Source organism: Bombus pyrosoma, linkage group LG11 (assembly GCF_014825855.1).
Source record: "Bombus pyrosoma isolate SC7728 linkage group LG11, ASM1482585v1, whole genome shotgun sequence".
NCBI classification, from domain to species: Eukaryota; Metazoa; Arthropoda; class Insecta; order Hymenoptera; family Apidae; genus Bombus; species Bombus pyrosoma.
The window spans coordinates 11,838,411-11,852,714 of NC_057780.1; the positions used below are offsets into that span (position 1 = coordinate 11,838,411).

At 41.1% G+C, this 14,304-nt stretch overlaps 1 protein-coding gene across 3 annotated transcripts in view; it reads left to right on the forward strand.

Moving 5' to 3' along the window:
* The window catches only part of LOC122572503 (RB1-inducible coiled-coil protein 1), a 54,109-nt gene extending 40,595 nt beyond the window's left edge, over positions 1–13,514 (forward strand). For 2 of the 3 annotated variants that reach the window (XM_043737501.1, XM_043737502.1), the window contains 6 exons: positions 2,163–3,105; positions 3,186–3,403; positions 3,478–3,595; positions 5,088–5,828; positions 6,010–7,020; positions 7,110–13,514. In XM_043737501.1, coding sequence (XP_043593436.1) covers positions 2,163–3,105; positions 3,186–3,403; positions 3,478–3,595; positions 5,088–5,828; positions 6,010–7,020; positions 7,110–7,217 — 3,139 coding nt within the window. In that variant the 3' untranslated portion in view covers positions 7,218–13,514. Of the gene's footprint in view, positions 1–2,162; positions 3,106–3,185; positions 3,404–3,477; positions 4,106–5,087; positions 5,829–6,009; positions 7,021–7,109 lie in introns of all 3 variants that reach the window. The other variant, XM_043737500.1, reaches the window with a different exon arrangement.
* The last annotated feature ends 790 nt before the right edge of the window (positions 13,515–14,304 follow it).

The following is a 14,304-nucleotide window of genomic DNA, read 5'->3' on the forward strand; positions in this document are numbered from 1 at the left end:
TAGAGTGCTGGACTGCCCTTAAGGTGTCTCGGAGGAAAGCTTGGTGTGGGTGTGCCCTTTGACCGATGAACGCGGATTCGTTGTTCACACTTTTCGTCCAGGAAGTGAGAGTAACGATCCGCGATGCTGATTGGTTATGACCCATTCTGATGAACAGGATATGCAGAAGTCTCCCACCAACGTAGAGCGGGGTGGACTTTGCTCCTGACGAAAGAAACAGCCTTTTCCGATGGATATGTATTAGCTTTTCCCATTTGGTGACTGTCTGCTTTCTCCGTGATTCTTAAGAGCGGCTAATAAACTCAAGGACTTTTCCAAGACCCAGCCATAAACTGAAAATATTTCTAGAATTAGAGAATTCTCCAGACATGCAATTTGACTGGCAAACATGTGTGGAAACAATGAAGCTAAAAGTTAATGTCTTTATGGTGGGTCATTGGGTCTATTGAGAATCGGGATGGCTGTAGGTTGATCGTTGGCTGCTAGGTAGCGAGGGCTCCCGCGCGACGTAACATATATATATATATATATATATTTTATTTAATTTGCATTTCACAATTTGGCCAGCTGGACACTCGGAAAGTTTTCTAACTTTATTGCTAATTAACATGTGGATGGCTACGCCCAGCGGGATACCATCTTCGAGTTTGTCTATTTTATTTCTTCAGTGTGGTCAATAGGGCGTTTTCTCTTTAGTCTTCTTTTATGAGGGTTTTGGTTATATGAATATTATCGGCCATAAATGCTTTTTATACTTTGTAGACTTCTATACATATAATTACAGATAAAAGAAACTGCAATAATTTTATTCTCATATTGTATAGAAATATATATATTTATAATTTATATTTATATTTATATTATATGTATATATTTCTATATAATATGAGAATAAAATTATTGCAGTTTCTTTTATCTGTAATTGTGTAATTAAATTACATCTTGTAAGATGTAAGCAGGTATCTGGTAATACGGTAGTGTAAGCAAGTTGAGAATTTAATTTACAACAAGATTTGGAAGTGGATACATATTTAAGTATTTTTCTATTAAAAGGTGGATAAGTTGAAGTTTCGGGTGCATAGCATTTAAGTTTTGAGGACAATAAATAATTAAGATCAAGCGCAACGTTCAATTAGAGTTAACGATATCATCCAATTTGCATAATCACGTCGTGACTGTAATCACGTCGTGACATAAGTTGTCGAGGTCCCGAGTTCGCTTCGCTTCCCGTAAAATATGTATATATATACACACATACGCGTATATTTATGGTTCACGTTCGAATTGCAAATGTGATAGTTGGTTAGTCTTTTTTTTTTTTATAATGACGTTAATCACACGTTCGATACATTGTTACGTTCCAAGGAATCGTGTGTGGAGAGCGTGTAGTGTCGCGTGACATTAAGGAAGACGTGAGTTTCAAGGAAACGAACATAATTGGGATACTGGTAGTAAAATAACAGTCAACGTGATCAACGAAACGTAACAGTCCTAGCAATACTATAAACACTAGCAATTAAGTAATTGTTAAATCGGTCATTCGTATTTGCCGTCTGCATACTATGTATTAGATGGGCACATATCAAACTTCGAATTTAATAGGTCATTACTAGCCATTAAAGTTGTCTCATCGTTAACTATCAAATCATATTAAAGATGGAGAAACTTGTAGCAAATCACGTATTGTATACCATGTTATACCGAGTTGTAAGACAAATGTAACAATCTGATTATTGGACTCGTACGAAATCAGAACATTAGCGTCGTATATTTTGATCATGAGTTCGGAGAAATTGTCACAAAAGTGGCTAAGAACATAAGTTTTTTAGAAGTTTTAAGACCTCGTTACACGTTGTAACTGTCTTTAAACGGCTAAGGGCTCATTATTATATTTATTACATGTTCAAAAGTCGTTCAGTCTTTAAAGAGACTTAACTTGCGTGTAAAAGAAGGCGAATAGAGCTAAGAAAAGCAGTGACTGATACATGATTTTAGGCTCGTAACATCGCGTTGTTACAGATAGGAAGGAAAGTGAATTTCGCGTCATAACATTTTTTAATACCTTATATCGATAATTTTAGTTATCATTTGCTGTCATTGAACGTTTCCATTCTCTAAACTTCATAAATTTATATTCGCAAACTTAAATCTCTTTCTTGCAGCTTCAACGCTGACCTGGGCACATTGGCGCAGATTCCGATCCTACCAGCGTTAAGAGCTCAGGCCGAAGGTCTGTTGAGTCCGGACGATCAGCCAAATCAATCGGAGAAGGACTCTGATGGCAGGGAGGAGGTTCTCAGCTTGCTTAGATGGATCTCGGCGAAAGACAATCAAAGTAGTCTGGAGCAGGTGGCGGAACAGTGTTCGAGGGGTTTGGAACAGTTCGACGAGAGAGTGATGGAGGCGTTGAAGGCTGAAGTGAACGCGGCCATTGATAGCGCGAACAAGCAGGATATGAAGGAGATCAAGGGTCTTGGCGAAAGACTGTTTGCGTTGGAACAGCTGATGGCGCAAACCAAGAAACTGGTCCACGAGCAGGGAGAACTTGCTCAGGGTTTTCTTCAAAATCAGAGCCGAGCGAACAACTTGGGCGATGCCAGTGTACTTCCTGATCTATGCACTTCGCACAGGCGCCAACTGCTTGTGATGCTGCAGAATCACAACAAATTGCGCGACATTAGGCGTAGGTGCACCAAAGCGAAGGAAGAACTGTCGGTGAACATCTATCATCGGCTCAAGTGGATTATGTACGTGGAGAATAAGATGATGGAGGTGGATGGCAAGCTGGTAATGTACCACGAAAGCCTGAAACGTTTGAGAAGGCATCTCGAGGTGCTTCAGCAAATCCATCTAGCGCCACATATGTACATGAACGCTGTGGCCGAAGTAGTTCGAAGACGAACCTTCTCGCAAGCTTTCCTTGTTTGGGCTAGTAATCTGGCGTGCCAGTTGTTGACTGTTCATAGCGAGGAACTGGCTCGTAGAAGAGAATTCCAAAGTAAATTCGATGGCCACTTCTTGAATACCCTATTCCCTGGCCTTGAGGATACGCCGCCACCTTTCGCCACGCAAGCTCCGTCTGTTTTTGATAACGGACTGCCAAAGGTATTTATTTAGGATATCTATTATTCGTGTTTAATATTGAGCAAAGGCAAACAGTTCTAACACGATTGTACGCGTTGCAGTTGACAGCAGAGGATATGGAATCTCTTAGATCGCAGCTACCCGAACTGGCGCTCACTATCTCGTCGCCAGATCTGAACAGCATTACGCAGTTCTTCCTGTCGAAGAGTCTCACCGAGGCAAGCACCGATGGCAACAAAGAAAAAGATAGCACTTCCATGCGCGTCGATGCAGCTACCAAGGAACAGGAACGAACGAGAGCTCCGATGTTGTTCGACAGGTAACCACCATTCTTATCAGAAGTAGAGAATTTTTAAAACATCATAGAGTAATTGTATATTTGTACGATTTTAGGGGTGGTTTCGAATCGGAGACGGACACGGAGGAGTTCGAGAAGATCGGGCAGGGTGCCACGGACTCTAAGCCGGAGTCGTACGATGGCGCGAAACAAATGCGTCAGAAGCAATTGGAGGTTGGTGCCTCGCGAAGCGTGTCCCCCGCTTCCTCGACCTCAACTAACGTATCCCCGCTTAATTCGAAAGTCGCGGACCTGACGAACCGGTCATCTTCCTCGAGCGAGCCTGGATCCTTCCATTTTCCCAGTCTGTCCGTCAGCGAGCGTCCAGCTCAGCTGAGTCCGTTAACCGAGTGTGCCGAGAACGGCGAATCGAGCAGCTGTCTGCTTCATTGCGCTACTGCGAACGGTCTTCCTAAATATCACGAAACGCCATCGACGACGATGGCCGAGGAGCCGAACTCCCTCAGTCCTAATCCTCCTTCTTCCTTGTCACGGTCCGTGATGTGCGACGGTCAGCAGCAGCAATGCCAGCAGCTATCCGGTAGTGGTGGTAGCAGCCCCTCCATTGGAGTATGCGCTACTGACTTCATGGGTACTGAATTTTACATGGACGAATCTCTGCCGAGCAGTCTCAGCGAGCATCCCATCGACGGCCAGCATCAGGCTATCGTTTCCCTTCTCCAGGTACTGGACGACTTACAGCTCGCTAACGGACCTTGTAGTCGTAGCCGTAAACGTTCCATTACCGCTAATACATATCTTTTCCGTTCCAAGTCCTCTTCCTTCTCCACAGTTTATGAATATATATATATACATATATATATGGTATACTTGTTTGCTTATATACATACACGACATTTAGTATCTCTATTCTGGTTCGTGTGTTTCTTGTTTTATTGGTTCTCTGTGTCTATGTGTATCATTTTCTACGCCATCTCCTCGTATCTGTAACACCTCTTTTCGTACATTTGAGAACCCTCTATTCGACGTTGGTCGCTTATCTAAATTTTTATATCCACTTAATTTTCCCTTTCTGTGATTTCTAGGTACTTTCGTTGTCATTGTCTTTATATTCGCTGCCCAGTAAGCTATTAGCGCTGACTATAATGCAAAGTAATTTTCAAAATCGTGTAGGTATGTGTTTTTTGCTTGTCGTCATTTTCTGACAAGTCGTACGATCTGCTCTTTTCAAAGTGCTTGCATCTTCGTGTTACTTTTTCCGTACTTATTAGCCAGCCGCGTGTCGTTATCGTGTGAGTGCGTGTGTTTTAATTTTTTTACAGGATTAGCTGCCGTCGCACTCGATTCTCCCGATCCTATGACCCTCGAAGTACGTTCCTTGAGATATTACTCAAGTCATGAGTTCGCTTTTCAGAATACATCCCGACGACTTCGTTCGAGATCGTTTCGACCGGACCGCTATACCCATGCTACTGTCGCTCTCATCATCGTTACATACTCAACACCTTTGGGATTTCTTATTTATCAAACTACTTTTTTCCTTCTGTTTTTTCCTCTGCTAACAACATTAATTCTATTATCACGCCTGCGATTTTACGATTTGGTCATGAATAGTTGTTTTCGACGTCTTTAGTCGAGTTTAGCACGGAAGGAAACGATCCTTCACCGATACTTATCGATATGTGTCTGACGGTCGACATTTCAGGAGAATCTTGGCAACACGCGCGAGGAAGTGGAAAGGCTTAGTTCGATCTTGAAGACGATGAAGGCGGTGGTGTACGAGGCATTGAGGGCTGTCCGCCAGGAGCTGGCTGTTCTGAGGGATCGAACCAACGAGGAGCAAGCTGGTTTCTCTAAGATGACCGAACAGGTTCGCGAGGCTTTATCGTTGTATTCGCGCGAGTGTGATCGTCGTCTTCGAGAACGCGAGCAAGAGCTCACTGTAGACCACGAGCTCGAGATGGCAGACGTGAAGAAGCTAATGCAGAATCGGGAGGAAGAGATATGCACGTTAAAACGAAATCTCGTGGAAAAAGAAACCGAGTTGGCTGAACACGAGCGTCTAATATCCACCATGCGTCAGAAACTGGAGAACGAACAAACGGAAATGAGAAATCTGCAAACGCATCTGCATCAACAGCTCGAAGAAACCTTGGAGCAGGCTCGCGCCGACAAAGAGGCGGCCGTTAAGAAGGCGAACGATGAAAGGTTTATAGAAATAGCGTCCTTGACGAATTCGGTAGCGCAAAGCCAGAAACGAATCCAAGAGCTGGAGGAAAGTTTGAAACACGCGCGCAGCGAACAGCAAAGGATGGTGAAAGAAACAACCGAAAAGCTACAAATGGAATATAAGAACGAACTACAATCCATCAGAAGCCGTTTCAAGCTGATGACTGCGTCAACCATGGAAAGCAGTCCGAGTGATAGCAGCCTCGAGAAGATCGAGGTATGTGTAGTAGATTCTAAATAGATTGTGGATATTTATGAAAATCCATATTTTTATGGAAAAATATTTCTATAATATTTTTGCTTATACGCATTATGTGCATTTTTGCACTTTTAAATTCAATTTCAAATTTTTCCATAAATTCCCAAAAATTTGCAATATTTTGTTGCTTTCTTTTCAGAGACCAGATTTCATTGAGCTCACTAGTCACGCGTTAGCTCAATCGACGAAAGACATGAAGCCAGAGAATTCTGGGCCGATACGAAGTATTGAGGATGAGCGGATGGTGAAGCTGGTTCACGATCTACGATTGGCCACGCAAGCGATAGAGGAGAAGGATAGAACAATGGAGATGTATAGGAGACGAGAAATTGCATTAACGGAGGAGTGCAAGCGTTACAAGAGCACGATTAGGCGTTTGAAAGATTCGGAGAACTTCAAGAACGTTCTGGTCGAGGCTGGCTTACATAAAGAACATAGCGAGGAACAACTGGAAATGAGCCAGAGCAGTCTAGAGGAGGAAACAAAAAGCTTGGAAACGGAGAAAGACGAAGTGGAAGTATCTGAATCGAAGAAGGTACGATTGGAAGCGAGCGACGATCCAAGTTGTCTATCCAGAAGGCTCGAAATCCTCGAAAACGAAAACAAGAGAATGAACGCAGAGCTGCAAACGCTTCGCGAGAGCAAAGAGACGGCCGAGACGAAAGTCGAGACCTTGGAAGCGGATAAGGTTCGGCTGGAGATCGAGTTGGTGAAGGAACGATCTAGAAGCTTCACTGCCCCAGATACGTTGCCTTCGTCAGGAAGTCGCGAGAAAGACATGAACGATTCTGTGGCGGTCGTTTCCGATTCGAGTTCGTCTCAGGACGCAACAACCAGTCCGAAACCACAACGTTCGTGTGGCTGCATCACGTGCTTCACGCACATTAAAAAGAAAATAGACACAACCGCCGCGAAGCTGGCAGAATTAGGCCATATCACCGTGACTAGCTGCGATCCAGGGGATAACGTATTGGTGTTCTGGGATGAGACGCACAGAACGTATACGTTTTATCAGGAATCGACGACGCTTCATTTCCTCGACCCAAAATCCCTTGCTGCCTTGGATTTGGTCTGGAATCCTGACGAGTCGTTGAAAAATACTCAGAGCATCGTCGAAGTTGCCTCCAAGGAGTACTGTCATGCTATAAAGGTGAGATTATTTTTCTCGTTCGTTGTTTAAATATAAGATATTTTGTAATTGGTGATGTGTACTCAAGTTTAATGCTGTCGATGTTTCAGATCGATAACCGGTATCGCGTTCCACGTGGCACCAAGTTCTATCGAGTAAAAGCTGTGAAGCCTGTTGGTGATAGTGCAGCTATGTTAGCGAGCGTTCAAGAAGAGTAATCGAGCGACGAGTTGAGAGGAATCCATCGATTCTCCGCCAATTTGATAAGCCCTGTGACCGCGGATCCGTGTCGCGGGGATGAACACTTGTGGCCTTGCACGTGCAGTTCATCCGACACGCGGATCCTTAGTATACACGTTCGCAACCATCCGGAAATCCTCGGATCAAGGCCAAAACCTGCCAGAACTTTACGACACTCATCCTTGAAAGTTCACTAGCTGGAAGAAAGGTTTGGATGATCGAAAGAGGGGTATGGATACCTAGAATTGGGTATCACTTACAAATAGGGATCAGAGACAAAAGGATGCGCTGGCGTTTCATTGTGATACAAGTAATTTTTAAACGAGTGAAACAAATTGCCGAATGCTGTGGTTAGCTGTGAAACGTAATGATTGTATTCCTCTCTCGTTTCTTTTTTTCACATGAGACCTGGCGTGAGAATGAAGTGAGAGGGAGTGTATGTGTGTGTGAGAGAGAGAGAACGTAAGAGAAAATCACGAGTAAACGCAGATATATAATTATTACTACGAATAACTAAACGCTACCAAACGATCTTTTACTTGTAATTCGATAAGTGTGACTGTTAAAAGTTACATGTGCGCAAGTGCAGAAGAGAGAATTTCTTGTGTTTTTTTCTTCTTAATTTTGGATGTAGAAGCGAAATTTCTTCGTTCTGCGATTCAAACAATTTAAACAATTATTACTATCACTACTACTATTACTATTACTACTACTTACTACTATTACTATTACTACTATTACTATTACTGCTACTACTACTATTCTTATCTTTGCACTGAGTGACAGCAAAATGACGAGGAGGTGAACAAAAAAAGTCGTAGTAGAATAAGTTTTGCAAAGAAACAAGCGAAAACAAAGAAAAAAAAATATATAATTAAGATAGAGGCAAGAGGAGGTATAACAAAAAATTACGAATGCTTTGTATATGCAAACTACTATATATTATATATATGATATATAATATATAATATACATAAACGCGTGTACACAATTTATCGTGTATCGAAGCGTGCAATATTCGTGTATGAGAAGTATAACGCATTCATATAAAATACACACACACTCACACTCACACGCGCGCGCGCGCGCGCGTAGGTCCTAAGCTGAAGTCTAAGATTTTGTAAAGTGAAATAACCGTGTGCCGTTCAATTATCGAGACACGTCTTTAACATATTAGAAAGTCTGTTTAATTTAGAACAAAATATATTATAGAGAGAGGTGGAGCAGATACTGTAGGCGAGTATACTCTCCCCTCTCGTCGACCACAGCCTTTCTTTCTGAAATGAATTTTGTTTTAGGTGCCTCGTGGTCGATTTATCTTTCTTCGAATCACCAGTTTAAATGCTCCCACCAGCGGCAGAAAATTCGCTGTGTGAAGCATAGAAGTGGAAATCACATGATACTCACAGATATATATGTATCTTTACTTTGAAGGTAACGACGGAAGTTTACCGATGAAAGAAGATTAGATTTTTTCTAGCTCCGTGGATAAAACCGGTGCGAGGCAAAACTCTTCGTAGGATGAATTTTATAGATTATATAAATATATATATATCTAAACGCATATATATACATATATATGTGTATATATATATGTGCATATATATGCATACATAAATCGCATAAACACGTACATACACGTTACATATATACATACACGAAACATATATAGTATATATATATTTTTTTCTATTGTTCAATGTGGAAAAGTTCGAGGTTCAATCGAATTACGATCGAGAGAAAAAGGGCGTACTACGAGAGAAACCTACATTTAGCTTCCTTATGACAAATTGCTCGTAGGATCCTTTAATTATCTATTGTGTATCGTTTATCTAACTTCTACTATTATTATCATTATTGATTATTATTATTATTAATATTAATACTATCGTTTTTTTCCTCCGCGACAATTTCTAGACACTCATAGTATCGTACAATAGCTGTGATCGTTAAGCTCGACGTTTACAATTCTATTTATAGTCGATAATGAAATCTTAAAATCCCTCGGGGCGGACGGTTACGATAAATTCGAACGACGTCGTCCACTTCCAAAAAACAAAAAGAGACGGTCCGTGTAAGTACATTTTTTTACGCCTCTCTTTTGTTTCTCCGTATCTATTTTTATTTTCATTTCTCTCTTCCTCTCTCTTTCTGTATATTTTTCCTCTGCCGAAATCACGAACTGAGAAACCGTATACGTAGGCACACATGCACACAGCGTACCTGATTCGTCAGGCGGAATTCAACGACGTGCTTGTTCGCTCGTCGGCCTTAATTTTTTCGTGTTCGAGCGAAGCCACCGGCGTACGAGGTGGCCCGCCAACACGCACGATGCTGATAAGTAAGATAAACGAAGACGAGGTAGAACAAAAATTCGTTCGTTAAGTTGTGTAGCTCGAGCTTGTCGAGAGAACCACGCACCCCGCTTCTGACGTGTAGCTGATGTAGCTCGTTTCGAACGATTCCTCTTTCTTTTCGTCGGTCGAAAATCAAGGAAAACGTAAAACAAAAAAGAAAAGAGAAGAATAAAAGAAATATGGGAAGAGGAATTCGCATACACATGCGCGCGCGCACGCATGCACAGATTTAGCACGAATTCAACACGGAACCTGGCCTCGCCGGTTCTTTCCATTCCCTTTGTTATTCGTAGGTACACTTTCTCTGCGGAAACCGCGCGATCGTCCTGCTTCCATGGCGATCGACATTCCATTGTCGTATCAATTCGCGAGCAGACACATCGTGCACGAGAAAATTTGAATTTCTGGCGCGATCTCGGGTTTCTAGTTCTCACAACCAGCACTCTGTGCCTAGAAACGATATTAAGTCTCCTTGTCGTTCTTACATTCTGGGACGTGTGTTCCTAATTTGTTACCAAGATTTCTTCGAATCTTCGAATCAAAATGTAGATCACTAGATGTATAGATTAAACGGACGTTCTGTGTAAATGCTTAGGTCATAGTAGAGAAACGCTTCGATAGAATAATTCAATAATTTTATCTAATTAGATCCAATAATTTTAGCGAACGGTAGATTATTGGAGTTGATACGTTGTGAAGTGAACGATATTCGAGACTTGTAAAGATATTCGTAAGAACCATGAAATTCTTTTTCCTCGTGCAGCACGAAAGTTTACATGTCCACGGTTTCTATTCGTCCGGTTCTCTTCTCGATCGAAGAGCCTCGAAGAGAAGTCAAAGAGCACACGTAGAGCACGCTCTCCGCACAGTCCCTGTTTCCGTTACACCTCCGCGAAGGTAAACTCACGGTAAGACGACGAGAAAGCACTGTTTCGTAAAGAGCACACATAATCGATCGACTTTAAACGTAATGTTTGCTTGCACGCTGCACTCTGAAAGCTCGAGCGGTGTTAGACGAGCATTTAGCTGTAACGTTGTGAGACGGTCACACGACGCGCCAGCTTATGCTCCGACATAATACTTTGAGCTAGTTTTTATAGTAGAATAACGCGACGATTGTACTCACGATTTGCTTCTACATTTTGGATTATTAAGCGACTCGACTTAAAATGGAACAGGATTAAGAATTTAGAAATTGACTCGTATTTATGAAGCGCTTATACAGATCTCGAAGGTTAATTTTAAGATGTCGATATTTGGTTTATTGACCAAAAAAGATGTGAAACGAAGAATGCTCCGATTTATATACTTAAGGAAGTAACAAAGAATTGCATTTTTTATCAAATTCTTAATTAATGGCGTCTCTAACGATTATAGGAAACTTTGCAATCGTTCAGCTTCTATTTTTAATTTTCTTATCGATTCGACGATCGCGAAGTTTTCTTCTACATCATTGAGAGACAAAAGAATAGAATTTTGTCTCGAGTCGTTTAATACATACATCTTAAAGTACGCTAGAAGATTATGAAGCAATCGTGATAAGAGACTCTTTGCGGGATTACATTATCAAACAATTCTAATCTAAATCCTAATCTGCTCGGATGAAGCTTTACCCTGATTTACTTTGGAATTCCGGCAAGCGGTGTTTCTTTCCCTTCCTTGCTTTGGAAACGCTCGAATCTACGTGGTGATCGGGCAGCTTGTGCGTTGAGAGTTGGTCTGCGCGATTAGATGCAAATAAAAATCAAAACCGAACATTCTAAATACGAATGACACGGTTAGTTTTCGTTTTCGTTTTCATTGAACGACAAGAAATAATTTCAGATGCTTCTCTACGATTCGAGAACGTAATTACCTCGTAAACGACAGCTTTTAGTAGTTAAAGAGATTATTAACTGTTGTTTCGACGCGTGGTTTTCAAAGATCTCGTCAACGCAAGAAAACTAATCACGATCGAAGCTTCGTGTATAAATCGACCGTGTATAAATCGGATTTTTCAATATGCTCGTTCATCCAGGGTGACGTACACTTACACGAATACCAAATCGACGTGCCTGCAACGTTCTACCTGTGTTGTTCGTCAAATGGTTTTTCTACGATAGCGGAAAAATCGAAAAATTACGAATGTATATTATACGAACGAACACAGTACAGAACAGAGCAAGAATTTTCACGTTTTTCGTGTTTGAGGGAGCTCTTTGCTTTCTTTTTTTATTGTCCATTTTGACGAGATCGGCGGAGAAAACCTGAGGAACTGGATCTGGTCTCTCGCGAGCGGACGCACGAGGATCCAGACGCGAGAAGAGATGAGACGAACGCGTGAAAGTATTTTCTAAAGAACCCCGTGCGTGCAAAACCGCGTTCCACGATGGGTGCGAAGAACTTGTTGGAGCCACATCTCAGAAGAATTTTGTAATGATGCGAGATTTAAAATTAAATCGATGAGAATGAGGTCGAACTGGGGTGGAGAGAGGATAGATCGGAAGCAGAAAAAAATGTCGACAGATATTTGGAGAGGAGAGAGAAAGGAGGATTACTCATGAAGGATAGAGTCGCGTTTTTATTTTTCTAGCGATTCTCTGACGTGCGAAACGAACGTTGTTTGACGACAAATCCCCCCCTCTCCCTTTTTTTACCTAGACGCCTAAAAAAAGAAGAATGAGTGAGCGTGTCTGTGTGAGCGAGAGAAAAAAGTAAAAAAAGAACGACAAAAAAAGAATTAATAAGAAAAATTATGTAAACGTAGTATCGATAGAGTTTGTTTTACGTGTGATGTGTATAGGAAAAAATGTAATTCGATATTATAGAATATTCTTTTTTTTACTGACCAAAATTTATACGCTTAGAAACGTTTTTACACTCTGTGTGAGAGATAATCGTAATTCACGTACAAAAAGGAATGTTTACGAGAAAAAAAGATGAAAAAAATACGAAAAAAGAGAAAGGACAAAAAAATAAAAACTAAAATTACGAAACACGTAGAGACGACGAAGAAGGACGAGCTTTAGACTATGTCGTGTGACGTGATTTGTTGTAGGTTTTGCTTCTTTCGACGGCAGCGTCGATATCCTTTCTTCTGTCTTTTTTTCTTTTCTTTTCTTTTTTAGATTATACAAAGAAAAAATATTTCATTTACGCGAGAACGATACGTAAACCATTTGTCGACGCTCTTTGTAAAAGTAAATTACATCTTGACGATTCAATATACTTTCCTGCGAGATTTAGCGATTTTTCCGGGAGATAATGGCACATCATCCGTCGTAGCGTTTAACCACTTAGATCTGAGTTGTGGCATAATTCGCGCGATCACCGAACCACTATATCAGATGAACCAATCAACGAGATCCGCGAACGTGAATTTCGCGATCGAACGATCAAACGAGCCTTCCTGTTTGATATCTGCGTTTTCTTCTCAAATCTTTGTCAATGCTGAGCCACGGTAGTACGCTTTGCAAACATGAACGTGAGCGATCCGTTTAGATTAATCGCTGCAACACTCTTTTCTTCGATAGTTAAGTTCGACGAGAGTGAAACGAACAAAAAATGGGAGATAGACGAAGGATAGAATAGGCGATCGATTTCGTTGATCGTTCGACGATGCACGTGACCGGATTCGCACCCGTTTCGTTTCTCGTCTCCCTTGTGCTCGCCGCTTGTGGAAAAACAACGCGAAATAGGAAATAAACAGATTAGACGATTCGAACATCGAGGAGATGGTATCAGCATTTGTTTCAAAAGGGATGAAAAAAAAAGGTGGATAGCAAAAAGAAAAACGAATATCGCGCATGTAATCGAGAAAGTGTAACGCAAAATAGGTATATGATAATATTACATAATATACATACAATTGTGATCGTGAGAGTAACTGTTACGAATAAAATAAATTACGAATAAATCACGTGACTTTTTTCCAAGCTACTTCGACTCGAGTGCTTTGAACCCTACAACCTTCCAAAATCATTTAACACGTTGATTGCCACGACACCCGTATTCGTATTTGACTACTTGCGAAGGACCGTCGTAGGTATTTGAAAATAATAATAAAACTGCTGAATTGTTATAAAAGTAATACGAAAATGATTTATTAAAAAAAATTATTTAGCATGTAAAACTTTAAAGCATTCTATACATAGCTGAGGTTGTTCGGGACAATTTGGTCAATAAGTTGTTGTTTTCTTCAAATTCTTTTGTGCCTTTGTTCGGTCCATTCGACGTCTTTTATTTGCATGCGCGTCTAATGCTTCTTCCGAAATCACAAGCCTCGTAAAAGCTTTCTTTTTCACTGCTATCTGACTTACTAAGAAATAAGTTTTCAATTTTTCTTTTCGACATTGTAACGAATTAGGGCAGAGATTTTAAGTTATACCGTTCGTTGCTTGGCCAAGATTCAAACTGATTTTGTAAAAAGTGGAGAAATGAGAAACAAATGCGAAGGAATGGAAACAAAAGAAACGAGAGGTAAGATCACCAGATGAGCGACTCGCATTATGAAAATATCGATGGGAGCACCGAGCAGAGAACGCTTGGTACTGCTGCACGCGTGGCCTGACGGAGATTTTTTTGAAAACAGGCGTGGTAGTCAACGTGTTAAAACGACAGTAGAATTAGTACTTATATATGGTGTACAGTAGACACGGTAGAATGGGGAATGGGACAGCTTTACGTGGAAAGATGAATCGAAAAGGGGACGGCAAGGTGTGTCCTTTTC